At 54.8% G+C, this 18,240-nt stretch overlaps 1 protein-coding gene and 1 long non-coding RNA gene across 2 annotated transcripts in view; one reads left to right on the forward strand and one right to left on the reverse strand.

Moving 5' to 3' along the window:
- The window catches only part of TMEM123 (transmembrane protein 123), a 51,361-nt gene extending 43,163 nt beyond the window's left edge, over positions 1-8,198 (reverse strand). The window contains exons 1-4 of the mRNA XM_032357852.1: positions 8,173-8,198; positions 6,647-6,705; positions 5,817-6,326; positions 1,710-1,766 (exon numbers count right to left, since the gene is read on the reverse strand). Of these exons, the coding sequence (XP_032213743.1) occupies positions 1,710-1,766; positions 5,817-6,326; positions 6,647-6,705; positions 8,173-8,198 (652 nt within the window). The remainder of the gene's footprint in view (positions 1-1,709; positions 1,767-5,816; positions 6,327-6,646; positions 6,706-8,172) is intronic.
- A 5,436-nt stretch (positions 8,199-13,634) lies between these two features.
- LOC116599234 lies at positions 13,635-17,856 on the forward strand. Its single transcript, XR_004289292.1, has 5 exons — positions 13,635-13,941; positions 15,402-15,766; positions 16,531-16,625; positions 17,243-17,563; positions 17,789-17,856. It is a non-coding gene; the product is annotated as an uncharacterized LOC116599234 (long non-coding RNA).
- Positions 17,857-18,240: the final 384 nt, after the last annotated feature.

Here is an 18,240-nt window from a genome sequence, read left to right on the forward strand (position 1 = left end):
AGAACTCAGATGAGGCTAAAACCCCGACAGAGAAGGGAGGAACACAGATCCCAACCCGGCCAGCCTTCTGGAAGCAACAAGCACTGTCCTACTGGCCGTTCCCATGAAAAATGTTTTCTTCTGGAACTGATGCTAAATAAATTGTGTTAGGTCAGCAGCAGCAGAGAAATTGGTAATATCATCACAAAAGACAAAATAGTAAGCATCCATCCCACAAAAATACACAAATTCAGCATGGTACACAAGGCTTTCTAAGACCAAAGAGGGTACGGGAAGAATACTGTGATGGCTCTGGGAAGTGTTCCCCACCAGGCAGCACACCATGTGTAACAGCTGATGTCTTCACAAAGACGCTGGGGGGCAATGCCTTCCTCGTTCCCCATGACTCTCCCTGTGCAATCACCCCACAGACCTCAGAGGGTCCCTCAGCATACCCCACTGATCTTTAACTACGGTTCGCCATCGTGAGCGGTGGTATTTCAAAGGGGAGACCACACCGCAGTTTCAGGAAATGTGGGGAAGGGGCACAGGTTTCAAATCCAAGGAAGGGAGTTTCAAATCCTGAATGTGCTATGTGACCTTGGGCAAGAGAGGTAACCCGTCTGGGTTTCAGCTCCCTCTTCTGTGACACCACCCCCAGCTCCGCCCTGTGCAATGAACAAATGTACGGGAAGTTTCTTCAACACTGTAGGCTCTCGGGAAAAGGCACTTGATAAGCTAATAAGATATTTTTACAAACGCTCCTAAATGTGCCCAGCCATCATCATGGTTGTTTCGAGGCAACCTCTCTCGTCTCTTCTTCCCAGATGGAAACTCCCCCATGGAATGACTGAAGCTGAACCGGAAGAACTTTCTGTGCTGGGCCAGAAGCCAGTAGGAAAGGCAGAGGTGCAGAGACAGGGGAGAAGCTGGGGCGGCAGAGCGCTGAGACCTCCGCAGCCAGGCTCAGCAGGATGCTGACAGGCGGCTGCCAGCCCACGGGTCACGTACTGGGTATTTTCCCATGGAAATAAAACTGAAAAGCCCACCACAAGGGCTAGAGGCCAGGGTCTGGCTGATTTTGTGCCCCCAGCACCTACACCGTCAGGGCCACCCGGGCCACTCCATGGACACTGCCTGTGGCAGCCGCCCGGCAAGCAGGCAGAGGGATAGGTCTGGGTGCTCTGGTCTGGCTCGCCGCTCAGTCCGCTCTGGGCGATCGGCGCCTGGTGGACAGGGACCTGGCCCTGGCTGACCAGACCCAGGGTGGTGGGCACTTCCCGTATCCTCCGACACTAGAGGCCTCGGAGACTCCCGACCGCAGGCACCGCAGGCACCACAGGCTCAAGGGAGGGCTCTCCACCCATTCAGCAGGGGCCCGGACCCTGGGCATCTGACCAGTGTGGAGTGGCCTGTCCCATCAGCCCAACGGGCGGACGCGGCGACTCCTGACTCCTGTTTCCAACCCGTGCAGAACCTTCAACCGGGACCCAGCTCCGCGGCTAAGCCAGAGAGCATGGGGTGCCAGACTGGAGAGCTGAGCATGTCTGTGCCCCATGGGGCCGGAGGGGCAGCTCCTGTCCCTGGCTCTGGTCTGCCGACGCCCACAGGGGCAGCCCTGACAGGAGCCGCCGGGACTTGGGAGCCTGTGGCTGGCGGGTCACCCAGCTGGGTTCCTGCTTTGCACCCGCCGCCTGTACCTCCTTCTGCATGGCCTGCTCCAGACTCACCTGGGGGGTTTGTGCTGTGGTTTCCTGAAGGCACCAAGTTCTTTGTCTTTACAGATTCTGTAAGAATATAAAAACAAAACATCCCGTGAGGAAAAAGCATTTAATATTTATCTAAGAACACCGGCGACAGGTTGTGGGGACCTGGAGGAGGCACACAGTCCCTGGGAGGCTCTCCTGTGCCGTGCGCGGGTACGTAGCACACCTGACCGGCCGGGACACCTGGGATCATTTTACTGGGGTCTTCAGCACAGAAAACACTGGGCTCCGGTGACAAACACTTACATCCTCCTCCCCAGGCCCCACTTCCTGCAGAGGTTCACTTACACCAGGACACAGGGACTGGTGACAGAGAAGCTCCTTTCTGCCCCTCCGAGGGGACTGCGCCACCGGCAAGGGGCCCTTTGGACACAAGGGCACCCTGGGGTCTCACAGCACCAAGACCCCTAACTTCAAGCCATGGAGAGAAGACCAGGGGGGTCGGGTTTTCTCTTTATTCCCACCTCCCCTCAGGCAACCACCAGTTTGCTCCTTGTATTTTAGAGTTTGTCTTTTCTCCTTTGTTCATTTTTAAAATTACACAGACAACTAAATCATACGGCATTTGTTTTTCTCTGACTGACTTCTTTCACGTAGCATAATACACCGTAGGTCCGTGTGTGTTGTTGGAAACGGCAAGACCGCGTTCATTTTGGGGCTCAGTGACATTCGGCTACCCACCCCCGTCTTTATCTGCTCATCTACCGAGGGACATCCACGCTGCTTCCATGCCTCAGCTGCCGTAAATAATGCTGAAGTCAACACAGGGCTGCATCTATCAAGGAACCGTCTTCATCTTCTCCGAACACACATCCGGAGCTGGGGCTCCTGGTCACAGGGCAGCTGCAGTTTCAGCTTCTGGAGGACCCTCCGCCAGCGTGCGCTCCCACCAGCAGCGCCCCACGCTTCCCCTTGATCCGCGACCTTGCCAACACCTGTCGTTCCGTCTTCATTCTCAGAGTCCTGACAAGCATGAGGTGGTATTTCCTCGTGGTTTTCATTTGCGTTTCCCTGATGATGAGGAATGTCGAGCATCTTCATGTCTGCGTTTGTGTGTCCTCGTCAGAGAAGCGTCTGTTCCGGTCCTTCCCGCTGCGTGTAGCGTGGGTATCAACCGCCTGCCAACGGTAGGAAGAGCGTCCCCGTGCCACGCCTCCTGGGAGCTTGTCACGTCACAGCTCATCCACTGCAGCCAGCAATTCCGGGACACAAATGCCATTCTGCAGTGACAGGAAGTGAGGCCCGGAGAAGGCCACCCGGCTAGGAAGTCGCAGAGTCTGGATTTGGACGGGGCTGTTGGACTGCAAAGCCCGTTTGCGGGAGCATCAAAAGAACACACTGATCTTCTACAAACCGGCTTCTCCCCAGGCGTCTCTGTTGCTGGGTTACCAGCTGTCCAGCCCCCACACCAAGAGGTCACCCTCAATTCCTCCCTCTTTCCCACGCCCTCCTCTAAGCCATTAGCAGGTAACTTAACCCCCCAGAGAAGAACTCCAGGCACTTAGGTCACTACCAATGGGCCGCTACCTTCTGCCTGGACCACAGCACAAGCCCCCCTTCTGTCTCCCTGCTATTGTCACTCCTATGACGTGTCATGTCCCAGCAACCTTTTGGTTTGAAAAAGGAGGCAAAATCAGATGATCTTTGTGGCTCTAGGACCTTTCTCCCCTCTCGAATCCATTACTGATGCTGCACCCACTGTGGGCAGGCAGTGGCTCTATATCCTAGGAGACAAGGAATACCACGACATCTAACTACAAAGAGGCTGATGCTTTACTTGACGGAGACCAAGTATTAACATAGAACAATGCGCCGAATGGAAGAAAAGAAAGTTAGATCCATGATGCGGCATGGACTCAGTAAGGATTAATTTACTCTCCGAACAGGCTGCCCATTATGGTGGCTGTGGGCGCCGAGAACTCACTGTAGAAAGGCTCTGTTATTTGGAGTCCCCCGCTGACCCCACCCCCATCCCCACCCCAGGCTTGAACTACGGCTGGGCTCGGCTCGGCTTGGCTCGCCTGCGAGTTGACAGATGTGATCAAGAGAGCTGGTAGTGGCCTTCTCCTGGCAACCTATTTGAACTCTGGAGTACCGCATCCCTGAAGCCACTTTGGACTTTTGTGCTAAAGGCTCAGGAAAGTGTCTGCTTTCCACCAAGGCTGTCCCAGGTGGGTTTGTCACTTGCCACCAGGAGTCCTGAGGAACAACCTTCCCCCAGCCATGCACCGCCACGCTCTATATTGTCCGCTGCTTTGCTAACTTGCTCATGGCCTCCCCACTCCTCCAACAGAGGGTGTTTATGAAACTACCCAGCAGACCGTGCAGGGTATTTTTACGAAAGAACTTCCACGTTTTTATCTTCTCCTACAGTACCACAGGCAACAGCAGATCGTGTGCGTAAGCATCATCTGTGTGACTGGCCACCACCACCTGAAGTGACTTAGTGGCAAAATGGTGCATTAAGCTTTGGGATCTTAATCTCTGAAATCAAACAGGTATTAGCTGTTTTACTTTGAATAAATTGGGCAATTTCTAAGCCTCAGCTTTTTTCCATTTATAAAATGGGAATAATACTGTGAGGCTCCAACGTGATGACATACGGACCTCACTCAGCACGGGGAGGACACAGGAAAAGTGCCTAGTAAAAACACTGTATAAGCTCAGGATGATTGTTAAAAGTTACTGGATTTCATAGTGACACTTACTTGTGAGAAACTCTCTACAGAACCTTTCACTCTGGTTTCAAAGTGACATTAGAGTCTGTAGAAACGGTTTCCAGATCATGTTTGTTATACTTGTTCATGAAGTGAAGGCTTTCCTGTAGTAGAACCTTCATTCCAAGATTCCATATAGCACTAACCTCTAGTGAGACTTTATGTATTAAACAGAATGGTGAGTATTAAAATAGGGCAAAAAAAAAAAAATCTGTATTAGGGCAAAAAAAAATGTAAAGCAAGGATGCTTAGTTTCTCTAATCAGTAAGTCATCAGAGAAACAATAAAAAGGTTTACTTTCACAAATAACAAATTTTAAAAAGGAGACTTTCTATATAAAAAACTCATTTTGTATAAAATAGGCACCAAAATAAACTGATTCTGTCCAGACCGTTCACCTTACACTGAAACACCTCATAATATTGAAAATGGGATGGATGTGACTTACTGATCATTGTTTCCTTAAATAGTCTCAGGTGTGCGAAGCCGGCTTGTGACACGCACAATTCAGCAAAGCAAACAAAAATTATTACTGTCTAAGTCACACGGGTTATTGTATGCAAAGCAGGTGTTGCGCCCGCACTGGCGTCTCTGTCTTCCCTGGGTAAGACGAAGCTCGGGCCACGCATGCACCCGACGGACCGAGCTCAACTGCGGAGAACCGGGCCTTTGAGAGAACTCCCCCTCGTTCATGGGCCGTCGCAGTCGGCCGCACAGCAGCCAGGGCCCACAGAGGAGCAGGGAACGGACAGCACCCCCCTACCCCCCCCCGGCTTCGCGGCCTCTCTCCTGGACGCCTTTCAAAGTCCCCGGCGCCCCCACCGCGCCCCCCAGAACCAGGGCGTCGCTGTGCTGAGGGCGGGGCCCGAGCCGTCGGCGCGCACACCCGGCAGAAGAGGCCCAAGGGCTGCACGGCAAGTGCGCGCCGGGGCAGGTGCCACCGCGGGTGGGGTGGGGGGGCGCCCCAGAACCGTCCCGGGAGCAGCGCGCGTTCCCACAGCGCCGCCCCCTTCAGCGTCCGGGGGCCTCAGGGCCAGAGGGCGTTCGTCCGAGACCCCAGTGTCGGGCGCGAGTGCGCGGGGTCCACCCCGCCAGTTTACAGAAGGGGGCGTGGGGACACCGGCGTCGCGGGGGGAACCACGAGCCCCCGGGTCACTCCACAGGTGACGCGCGCCCTCCGGACCGGCGAGCGCCGCTGAGGGGGACAGCCCCGGGGCCGGCCCCAGCCCGCGTTTCCCCGGACCCCGCCCGCCGCCTCCACGCGCGCGGCCTGAGAGCCGCACGACTTTCCGCGCTCCCGGCGCCCACGGGAGCCCGCGCGGGAGCCCGCGCTGGCGCCCCCGCCGCCGCCTACCGTGCAGGCCCGCGCTGTCCACGGCGGCCTTGAGCAGCGCCAGCACCAGCAGCGCGCCCAGGACCAGCGCGGCCCAGGCGCCGCGCGCGCCGACTCCCATTGTTCCGAGGGCAGGACGCCGGCCTCGCGCTCCCCGACGAGCGTCCGCGGCGCCCCCGAGCGGCCTCTGCGCACGGCCGCCCGCTGCGCGCCGCTCCCGCCGCCGGCCCCCGAATGCCCAAATAGGGCGCGGGAGCCCGGCCGGGGCTCGGCCCGGGGCGGGGCCGCGGCGGCGGGGGCGGGGCAGGCTGGGGGCGGGGCCGCGGGACCCCGCCGGCCGACTCGGGTCCCCTAGCCGCTCGCGCGGTTTCCTGTCTTCTCGGAAGCGGCCGCCCTGCCGTCGCGCCGCCGGGCCCCACTGGGCCTCCCGGGACCCGGGGCGGGCTGGGCTTCGCGGGGCCCGGAAGGAAGTCTTCGATCGGCGCGGGCGCGGCCCGGGCGGGAAGGAGCGGCTCTCGCGTGGGCGGCCCCCTGCAGGGGTCGTGAGCCGAGGACGGTCCCCTCGGGTGACCCGGCTGAGCGGGGCGGGGCTGCACCTAGTCCGCGCTCAGACGCGCGCGGGAGACGGCCGGGGTCGGGCCCCGCGGTCCCTCCTTGCGAGGCCCGCCCCCCGCGCGGGGCTCCCGGGGAGGACCTGCCTTACCCCGGATCGGACACGTCCCAGAGGACCTTTAGGAGAAAAGCCTGGGGTGCTCGGGGAGGTCTCTTCCGGCAAGTGCGGAGGGGACTGCGGGGGAGAGGGGACGCTCTTCCCTCCACCCGGTCCAGTTGTATAGGAGCGACCTCCTCACGGGCGTTGTACCTCGCCGTCTTCCCTGCTCGCTGGACATCGGGGCAGCGCAGTCTGTGCCTAAGGAGAGGAGTGCGGGGGGACGCAGGCGTGGTGGCAAGTATGGCATGGAGGCCAGTGGGGCATATGGAACCTCGTTGCTTGTCTCCCGGTGTCTGCTGCCCCGGTTCAGACGGAATAAGCTGTTCTGCAGGGGTTTTAGTCCGGGCCCTCTCAAGCCCTCCAAGCCAGTGCTACTCCCTTGTCCTGACTTGAAACGCTTCCTAAGTCTGCAGGTTGTGCTCGCTAGAACCCAAAGTGGTGCAGGAGAGGGACCAAGAGTGCTGCTTAGGGTGGGAGACCTCCTCCAAGATGGGAGACAGAAGGATGCAGGGCCCTTGAAATCTCTGTGAGTCCCCAGCCTGCGACCCTCTGCACATTGCTGACCTTCGACATCTGACCCAGATTCCGTGACATAAAGGCCACATCACTGCAGTTAAAATTCTGAAAACTGTGTTAGAGCGGATAGGACTTTTGATCTGTTAAGTCCATCAGTGTGGACATGCCTGATCATAAAGATTAAATGGGGCAGGGGCGCCTCAGTGGCTCAGTGGGTTAAGCCTCTGCCTTCAGCTCAGGTCATGATCTCAGGGTCCTGGGATCGAGTCCCGAGGATCGAGTCCTGCATCTGGCTCTCTGCTCAGCAGGGAGCCTGCCTCCTTTCTCTCTCTCTCTCTCTCTCTCTCTGCCTGCCTCTCTGCCTACTCGTGATCTCTGTCAAATAAGTAAATAAAATCTTAAAAAAAAAAGATTAAATGGGGCAACCTGTCCTACATTTACAGATTTCCATCTGTTGATTCAAGTGAGCCAGCAAACACTCCCCGCATCCACCGTGGACTAAATGCAAAACACTGCACATTTAGGGTTTGGTTACTCTGATCAACCGGGGAATCCGGTTTAGGAATAAACTGCTCTGGTGACTGTCAAGCCAAGCATTTCACAACCCGGGTTCAACCTGCCTTTCCAGCCTCAGATCAGCCACCCATGGGCACGGGTACTTTCTGGTTCCCGGACATTTGTGTACATTGTTCTCTTTCTGGAACGCCAGGCTACCTCTTTCGGTCACCTACTCGAATGCTGCCTTTAAGGCTCAGCGTATGTGTGCCTAGGAGTTAAGGTTGAAATACAAGATTCCTCCAAAGAGAAATGAGAAAGTCTGGAAGACAAGATGTCCCCTTGACGTTTTCTCCTGCGACCGACCTTGACCTTGACACCCTTCAATCTTGTCTGTTGTCTGATTTCTGCACCAACAGCTTTGCCCAGAACTGTGGGGATGGGCACACGGTTTCCTCCAGTCTGAGGAGGGGGCGGTGGGAGGGACAAGAAACTGTGTCCTCCCTGCCCTCTTACAAAGTGCTGGGGAGATGTGCACTCCCTGGGGAACATTTAGCCCATGGTCACATCTGGCTCTGCCCACATCACTGGACCAGCACTTGACCTGGGTGCCATGAGAAGTTAAAAAAGTTAAAAAGTAGGGCTCTCCCCTACTTTTCCAGCCCGATGTCTGGATCCATCCCCGTTACCGTGGCAGACTCCTCAAAGTTCTGCAAAAATTCCAGAGCCTTCCCTGCTGGCGTGTGTTGGCTCCTGCTCTCCCTTTTGCCAGGATGCCTCCTGACCTCCTCTCCCGGGCAGTTCTTGCACAGCTCTCAAGATTCCCTCCTGTCTCACCCTCTCCCCAGACCTCAGGAAGATTTAAGCACCCTGATCCCCTCCTCATACTTCAAGCTCAGCAGCCAGCCAGCAGGGTCTTTCTAGAAAGGAAGTCACATCATGCTGTTCCCCTGCCACTCTCAGGGTCTAGAATCATGGCCCTACACAACACTGTCCCTGAGGCTCTTCCGGCCCTGATTTCTACCTTCTCCCCTTCCCTCACTCAGGTGCAGCCTACCTTTGGTTTTTTTTGAAATGACAAGTCAGGTCCCAGCCTTTGTGCTGGCTGACCCTCCTGCCACTTGGGTGTCTGCTCATTTCAGAAAAGCTTTTCTTGGCTGCCTCACCTCACAGTTTATGTGTCTGCAGCACCTAACACTAGCCACCATTTTGCTCATGCGTATGCTCACTGTTGGTCCTCCCTCAAGGAAGCAAATTTCACTGGACCTGAGACGGCCTCTGACGTACCTGACTTTGCTCCTATCATGTATTGCCATAGTACAGGGGACACTGGTCTTACTAATGGCCACTCGTCACCTTTTGATTAGCTCGCCTTCCTTTAGATGTCAGTCCCCAGCCTCCTTGGCAGCTGAGCTCCAGAATGTGACCCGGGTTCTGCCAATCTGGCTCGTCCCTGGGAAACTTGGATGCGGGTTTGAGCAGCCTGAGGAAGCAGGCTCTGTCCGGAGCTGCCCCCGCCGCTGGTGTGAATAGCAGCAGAGGCGGCTGGCTTGGCCGGCAGCACTCAGGGCAACGGCAGTTTCTCGGTGGAGGTGAGACTGAGTTTCTGAGGCCGACATGGCACGGGCCAGGAGCTGCAGTGTGGACGGTTCTGTCGCCGGACTAGTTTTGCAGGCTTTGGGGCTCAGCCTCAGTCCTGATTCTCTCCACCTTCTCACAATGCCGAGAGCTTCCCAGTATCTTCAGCATCTTCCTTCCCTGCTGCATCCACAACACTCAGCTTTTCTTCTCCCAGCGAAGGATCCTGACTGTGTACAGTTGGATATGTCTTCTCCCCCAAGAAGGCTATCATCTCCCTTAGATGTCCTGTCAAGTGCTGAGTGCTTTCAACACGATGGACAATGTCCAGGCAGAGGGGACACTCCAGTGGCCGAGGCACTGTCTAGCTGCTGATGCAGAGTGGGGCGTGCTACAATGTGATCATGGAAACACACACGTGGGAGCGAGGCTCTGTGCCCTTATCTGTACCTGAGAGCCCAACCCACTTCCCATCATACTGACAGCACTCAGTTTGTATGTATGGGATGAAGGTTGGGTGGACATGAACAGAGCAAAGTTTAGGTCTTCTTGTCCCACAGGGATTGTGTATTTCCCATACGTCTGTGTCTTAGACTGAAAGTCACCTAAGCATGAAGCAGACAGAGACTGGGACCACCATTCGTTCGATCAGCCAATGCCTCAAACTTCACTGGATACAGGTCAGACACCAGGCACAGTGCTAGGTGCTGGGAAATGGTGAATAACACAGATCCACGTGCCGCGGCACATGGTAGACCCAGTGAGTGGTTTAACAGCCAGCTGATTTCGAGATCGGGATGGCAGGAGCTGCTTCTGTTATGAACATGCAGAAGCTAAGAGATTTCGGGTTTACCACTGAAACTTGCTTCTATCCCACTCGAAGTTCCCATTCATCGGAAGAAAAAGGCGATCAAGGACTGGTCATCTGGTTAGGTGTGCACCGGTGATGGTCCTCTAGCGACGCATCCGCCAGTCTGTGGATAAATCAGTGTCTGCATGAGGAATGCGTCAGAATCGGCCGGACTTTGGGACGGTGAGGGAGCAGCAAACGAGAGAAGGCAGGAGGGGGCGCCTGGGGGGCTCAGTCGATAAGGATCTGCCTTTGGCTCAGTCATGATCCCAGGGTCCTGGGTTGGAGCCCCACGTCGGGCTCCCTGCTCAGCAAGCCTGCTTCTCCCTCTGCCTGCTGTTCCCCCTTCTATGCTCTGTCAAGTAACTAGATAAGATCTTAAAAAAAACCCCAAACAAACAAAAAATCAAAGCTGTGGAAGGACCTAACAAGAGTGTGAGTCGGTCTGTGGCCGTGTCCTGTTCCTGGCGATTTCCTGTCAACTTCCAGTTCACCAGACTGACCGCAGGCTGAACACTGTGATTAAGGCCTCGCAGCGAAGGCTAATTCACGGGGTCCCCTCCCTCTCCGCACCTCTGCTTTCTCTGTCTGTGGTTGGCAGCCCCTGTTCTTCTCACGCTTTCTTCCCTCTGCTTTCAGTTTTTCCTTCTTGTGTCTTCTCTCAGAGGACCACTCATTCCAAAAGATGTCCTGGGTACCAGTTTGGTACTCAGCGCTCTGCAGGACTCTCACGTTCAGGCAAGAACAGCTGCAGAAATGCGACACGCCAGACTCCAGTAAAGGTGAGAAGGTCTGACCTGCAGAGAGCAATGAGCTCCCACACCGCTGGGTCTCCCTTCTCAACAAGGTCAGGTTAGAGTTCCTGGGGACGACAGTTCTTAAGGAATGGCTTCTCAAAAAGGGGGCTGGGAAGCCATGTCTGAATCCAGAGGATCTGGTTGGGGGAGAGGTGGCCGTGCCGAGGGTCACCCTGCACGCTCTCTGAGCCCTGTCCTCTTGGGTCATTTATGCACGCTCCATTATGTGGGCATGGTTGACTGCATCTCGGCGCAGTGGGGCATCTTCCCCTATGGCCCCTCTCTCCTCTCCGAGGTCAGGGGGTGGGGTCTGCAAGTTCCAGCCCCACATCAACCGGTTGGTTCCCCCGGAAACCAGTTCAACCCCTCCTTGACTGAGGGACTTTCCAAAACCGCCTCATTAACATACCAAAAGACACCTGGAACTTTCTCACAGCTTGGGAGATTCTGAGGGTTTAGAAGCTCGCGTGCTGCAAAGGGAAATGAAGACCAAATATATGTTTCTTACAAACCGTGATACCGGGCACCTGGCTGGCTCCGTCGGTGGAGCATGTGGCTGTTGATCTCGGGGTCATGGGTTCAAACCCCACATTGGGCAAGGAGTCTCCTTGAAACAGTGTCATGATACACAGCGCAGAGTGGAACATTCTTCGGCCAGCAAAGGGGCTGGAGCTCTGACGCATGCTGTGATGTGGACGGACCTTGGAAACGGCGTGCTAAGGGAAATAAGCCTGCTCTAACGGCAAACAGCTCGTCTTTCCACTTGGTCGGGGAACCCAGCTCAGGGGTAGAGACAGGCAGACAGACAGAACAGGCTGCAGGTTCTGGGGGGCAGGGGGTCGGCGGAGTGGGAGCTACTGTGTAATGAGTACAGAGTTCCTGCCGGGGTAATAAAAAATGGTTGGAAATAGCGAGTACTGGTGCTTTGTACAACACCATGAGTGTATTTAATGCCACCGCATTGTACACATTAAATTATCATTTTTTTCTTAAGATTTTGTTTATTGGGGCGCCTGGATGGCTCAGTGGATTAAAGCCTCTGCCTTCGGCTCAGGTCATAATCCCAGGGTCCTGGGATCAAGTCCCACAACTGGTTCTCTGCTCAGCAGGGAGGCTGCTTCCCCCTCCTTATCTGCCTGCTGCTCTGCCTACTTGTGATCTGTCAAATAAATAAATCAAATCTAAAAAAAAAAAAAAAAAGATTTTGTTTCTTTGAAAGAGAGCACGAATTGGGTGGGGCGAGCAGGTTCCCCGCCCAATGCGGGCTCCATCCCAGGACCCCAAGATGTTGCTCAGAGCTAAAGTCAGACGCCTAGCCCACAGAGCCACCCAGATGGCCCTAATGAGATGCGTCTAACCTGTTGAGCTCTGATGTTCTGGAATACCACGGCCAAAGGGCTGAGGAAAGAAGAGTGAAGTGACATGGTGAGCGGGAAGCTGGCTCCCAAGTCCTGCTGGCGATGCACTTCTCTGGTGTTTGCAGCTCAGCGGCACAGCACCCGAGACGGGAAATAACTGCCCGTTCGACTGTGAACCCAGGGGGATTGCAGTGAAGCGTTCTGCTGTCTGCTTTCTCTCCAAACACCGAAAGATCCCGGGTAAGGGCTCCAGCCTGTCCGAGGGGGACACGGGGAAGAGCGTCTCCCCCAGCCCCGCACTCGCTGTCTGCTTCCAGCGGGCCTCGCCAACCTCCGGCTTGGTTCCTTGCCCTCCTGTCCGGGGGCATTTGAACTTGTGGCCCCTCGCATACGTCAGAGGTTGGGTGAATTGTTTCTGACAGCCCTTTGCTTTGCCGATTTTAAAAAAGCCAAGTGTCAGAGAAATTTCTTCTTCTTTGAGTTCCTCTCTCACCTCATCTACGACCCAGGAGGAGCTGTTCCCGGGGGACCACACAGGATTTCAGGTTCCGGTAAGGGACCCAAATATATGTGAATCATTTTGTGGGCCTAGAGTTCTAGAGAATAAAGAGATTATTCACGCGTGCAGTCTCTGAGGTTTGATCTGCGCTTCTGCGAATATTCAAACATTTTAGCACAACTTTGAGAAGCCTCTGCTTTTAATTGGGCTTATTTTCTATTTCAAAAAGAGGCATAAGTATTACAGGAAGGTTGAAACAAGATTTAAACAATACACAGAAGTGCGTAAAAAGTCCTTCCTGTTTTACTCTGGTAACCACAGCTGCCGGGTGACTTTCTTTCCAGATCTCTGTTTTTGTGTGTTTGTTTTGTCTTTGCACACATAGTTATGTAGAAATTTGCACGTGCATTGCTATGACCGTGAAAACACAGAACATGGGTCCTTTTGTCCACAAAAAAGGAATTACACTCTCATTACTCTTCTGCAATTTGCTTTTTAAATTTGACAGTATTTTGTGATCATTTTCCCGTATCTACACAAAGAGATGCGCTTCATTCTTTGTGGTAACTATGAAGCGTCAGAGCGTGGATGTCATTTCTTTAAACATAATTGTTTTGACAGATACGTAGGTCGTTTCTGATTTCTACTGATGTAAACTCATGGCCCTGTGAGCATCCTTCAGCCAAAATCCCGGCAACACGGAAAAAGTAATTTTGAGGTGTACACTCTCAGAAACGTGATGGTTTCCATACATGTTCTAAGCAGTCAGATCTGTCTTGTAACATGCACCTGAACATCTCCAGCCCCGTGGGCTGTTTGCTGACACTGCACAGGACCTCTCAGTCTTCTGCCAGAGCGACATGCCAATGAGGGAGGCTCGTCTTGTTCAATTTGCATTTCCTTCTCGATTACCTGAGATAGTTCACACCTTTGGTTATTTTACAGGAAGTTTGTAATTCCTCTTCTGGGAACTATTTGTTTATATATTTGGTTGCTTAACTCCTTCGTGAACTGTGTCCGTGAGAGTATTTCTACGTACTGAGAGTCGTTTCAGAACCTGGCTCCCAGCTCGGGAGTGCAGACTCTGCCCCCTTCTTCTCGCCGCTCAAGCACATCTGAGTGAGACAACGAACTTCCGCTCTTTTCCCAGAGCCGCCAGCTCGGTGCAGGGTCTTGTTTAAAAGGAAAGAAAAGAAAAGAAATGACAAAGATCTCACTGGCCTTTAGAAGATCATAACCAAAAATAATCAAAACCACTTGCCTCGGATCAGTGCTTTGCAGTTTACATTCTTTGGCTAAATAAGACATGCAAATAAACAGTGAACACGTTCGGTAGAAGAGGTAGGTACCATAACATCAGAATAGGGGCTTGGGGGAAACAGAAACCAGCTGGGGGTGTGGGGACTGGAATGGTGGCACAAGGCAGAGTTCCAAGGAGGACCACAGGGAGTTGGAGGACGGGGTGGCAAGGATTTTTGTGGGTGGAAGAAAAACGTATAAACAGAACCAAAGGGTGAGGGTCTATCTGGGAAGATCACCTCCCCCCGAATTGGCCCAATATTCCAGAGGTCACAACCGTCTCCCTGTCAGCGTCCTTTCTTTCGAGCATCACACTCTGGTCACCTCAGTCTGAAGTTACAGCATCGTCATTCCTGGTTTGTCTTGGGTGTGGATGAGAACAGAAATCTTCTGGGGTTTCCACATGGCCATTGTCTGGACATCCAAGCCCCCTGTTGCTGACCTTCGGTCACAGCAATGTCCGTGACCTCTCGGATTCCTTCCTTTGTCTGCTAGAACGTTCCAGACACAGGTGTTTGGAAGCACCTACGCATCAGGGCGGCGCTCGGTCTCGGGAGAGACCGAGAAGAGCGTGTCTGGTTCCCTTCCTCGTGGCGCCTGGAGTCCACCACAGCTGGGGGCAGTGAACACTTCATTATTTATTTACACATAAATTTTACTTTGACGATGGGGGCGCCTGGGTGGCTCAGTGGGTTAAGCCTCTGCCTTTGGTTCAGGTCATGATCTCAGGGTCCTGGGATCGAGCCCCACATCGGGCTCTCTGCTCGGCAGGGAGCCTGCTTCCTCCTCTCTCTCTGCCTGCCTCTCTGCCTACCTGTGATCTTTGTCAAATAAATAAATAATATCTTAAAAAGAAGAAAATGATTTAAAAAGATTTTACTTTGATGTTAATGACAAACTTATTGGTCAACGATCTGGACAAATTATACATTGGAGAGAATCTTTGTTTGGGAGCTTCCCGTGGGAGAGTGGGCACCTGACCTGGGAAAACGCGCAGCATAGCCCGCGTCCCAAGGGCACCCAGTGTTTCCAGAAGGGCAGACTTTCCCCGGGAATGCCACTAACTACGGTAGATCTTTCCTTCTCCGCACACACCCCCACACTTCGCCGACTTGGGTGGTTTCCATGTGAGGTCCAGCAGCCTCCGCAGCACCAGGCTGGGTTGGAAATGCGAATTCCTGAGGCTCACGCAGACGTCCAAAGCACAGACCCGGGTGCAGCGCGGGCGCGGTGTTGGAACGAGACCGCCAGATGACGAGGCTCCCAGCTCCCACGTCCGGTCTGTCCTTGGCCAGCGCTGCCAACCTCCTGCAATGCGGGCTGCCCCTGCGGTGAGAACGCAGGCCTGGGGGCTGGCCCGGCTCGCCAGAGGCCTGGCTGCGGAACAGGAACCATGTCATAAAACATCACAGACCAGGCCACTCCGAGACCTTGTCTGAACACAGACAAAAACAGGAACATGTCCAAACCACAGAAATAACAAAAATGTGCTTCCATCCTAGCTACAGACGAGTGCCCATGGACTCCTGGCCACTGAAAGCTTCAGACTCTGTTTACCCGTGCGTCCATCCACTGCTTAGTCGCGGAGTCGCCCCGCTTGCTGACGGCGTCCAGCCTGGGCAGGACCCCACGTCTCAGGAGGACCCAAGGCAAGCCGCAGCCCGTCCCCAGAAAGCCCCTTCTGATCAGTTCTCACTAGAACGTCGCCGGCTGCACTGAGGGAGGCCCCCACGGGCGCAGGAACAGGTGCACTCCCGGCGGTCTTTGGCTGGACAGTAGTGACGGTCGCGGGGTTCCGGCCCCGCAGTCCCCACCCGGCCTGGGACCAGCGCCTTCCCATGAAGAGTCTATCCCCAGGCCAGCCCAGGTAAGTGCAGAAACGGACAGCTATTCCTTACGAACATTTACGTTACGGTTACATTACGATTTTAAGAGATACGGAGGACTTCAGTGGGCAAAACAGACCTCATGAACGAGGTCACAGAAGCCAGGAACGAAACGGTGTATGATCCTAGTCTGGATGCTAATTCCCTGTGGGTGGAAACGGACGGAAGGCGGTCGCCTGGGACACGCAGGTGCGTGCACCGTCTGAGGGCACATCCAGCATGTGGGAAGGCAACTGACCTTACGTATTTATTCCTTCGTGCGCGTCCTCGCAAAAGTCGTGGAGCTTATCATGTGCTGGACACTTGAGTGCACCGCCTGCATTCCAGAAGAATACGAGGCCCTGTTCTTGTTCTCGGGGAGCGTCCAGTCTGATGGAGGCCACGGACGCAATAAAGAAGGAGAGAGCGTCGTAGGTGTGGTGTAGACACTTGGGTCAGGACACCGCGGCTGCAGAGGCTAAAGGAGCAGGAAGATGGGGGGTGAGGCAGGAGAGAGGAGGGAGCGTTGATGGAGGAGCTGACCCTGGGGATGAGAGGAGGCCACGAGGACGCGGGCCGGGAAGGAAGTCCCCGGGAGCTGGGGACTTAGCACCTGCCCCACAGGCCTGGGCTGACTCGAGGGGCCCAGGGCAAGGGCACAGGTGCGGCCGCCTGGTTGGTGCCTGTCTCTGCAACCCCGATGTCCTCACACACCCGTGTGGACAGCACCGTCGACACCGGCGGGTTCTGTCCCATCTCTCCTCAGCAACCTGCCAGGACATCAGGGAAGGAAAGCCGAGGAGAAGACACTCCTTGCGTCCTGCCCGTGTCTCTCTGCCCAGACAAAGCACATCAGGACAGGTGGGAGCCAAGATGCCGGGAGGGGCAGCAGGAGGGCTGGGAGGGTGAGGGAGGATGGTGAGCAGAGAGAGCCTCGTTCTGGGGGCCGGCCCCTCATGTGCAAGGTGGACACCGGCTCAGGGGGCTGCTGCACCGTCACGGGTCAGATCGAAGGCCGGGAACGTGGGTCAGCAAGAAACACGGCCCATGAATCAGCCTGGTTTTGAGTCCAGCTGCCGTCTGTGGGGCTGAGCCCTTCCCGTAGCCTCGCCCTCTGGGCATCCCCGTGCCCTCGCTCAGCAACAGGGGTCCCAGGCGTTCCTGCTCCTGTGTCTGCCCACTCCTCGGGTGTGGCAGCTTCTGGCACTTTCCCTGACACAGGTAGGGCACTAGTTTATCTCCCGTCTAAGGTGCGGCTGCTTCCCGGGGTCAGGGATGGAGCGGAGCCTGGCTCCCGGTGGCTCTGACCTCCTCCGGCTTAGCTCCAGTCTGGTGGGAAAGTCCTCTCCTGGTCCTTTCCCCTACGCTGGGAGTTCCTTAAATCCCTAACTTGAAAAGCAGGTTCTCTGTGCTTCAGGGAAGGGAGGGTTGACTTTACCAAAGCTGAGAGCGAGAATTTCCATTTCACTTTCTCGTAGATCAAAGAGAAGGAAGAGAAGCACACACGGGGGAGATTATACTCTGAAGCTGCGGGAACAGCCACACGTACGGAGTTCTGGAGCTGGGATGTGTCACCTTCCCCGTATGTGGATGTGGTCCCCGATGTGGAAGCTCTCCGAGCCCCCGACTTATTTTTTTTAAATGAAAGCTTCATCATGTGGGCATCACGTGTCATTAACTCTGTTGGCAGACTCTCCCTTCTCCAGAGAATGCTGGTGGAGCTGAAGTTTCGAGGTTCTAATCATGGCTGTCTCTGTTTTAAAAGGAGCCCACCCAGGATCACCTCATAAAAATAACAGGTGCAGGGACGCCTGGGTGGCTCAGTTGGTTAAGCAGCTGCCTTTGGCTCAGGTCATGATCCCAGGGTCCTGGGATCGAGTCCCACATCGGGCTTCTTGCTCGGCGGGGAGCCTGCTTCTCCCTCTGCCTCTGCCTGCCTCTTTGTCTGCCTGTGCTCGCTTGCTCTCTCTCCCTCTGTCTCTTACAAATAAATAAATAAAATCTTAAAAAAAAAAAAAAAACAGGTGCATCCATCCCAGGAAAGTACAAGAGTTTAGGATCCCCAGGTCAGACACTGGGGTCAAGCACCCACTATTAGCACAAAAGGTGCTCCCCACACTCTCGTCTCTTAGGACGTTAAAAGGGTTTCAGGCATTCCGTGCCAGGAACTGGGGCAGAAAGCCATCATCTTGCAGTGACATGGCCTCATGTGTGCTTCCTGCCTCGAGATGGCTCTGGAAGTCTGTCGTGTTGAGTCTGGGAGCGGGGATCCTTGCTCCGTTTTGTGGGTTGCTGGGGGTGACGACCGACAGTGCTGCAGTCAGCTAACTTTTGTTTAGAAGCCAGGAGCTTATTTTGTTTAGAAGTCAGGAGCTTATTATAAAGGAGCTTGCATTATTCCAACTCCCCAGTTTCCATTCTGGTGATGAGAAACCTGAAACCCAGAGTGGCCAGTGACTGTCACACCATCTAGCTA

This window comes from Mustela erminea, chromosome 9 (assembly GCF_009829155.1).
Source record: "Mustela erminea isolate mMusErm1 chromosome 9, mMusErm1.Pri, whole genome shotgun sequence".
NCBI lineage: Eukaryota > Metazoa > Chordata > Mammalia > Carnivora > Mustelidae > Mustela > Mustela erminea.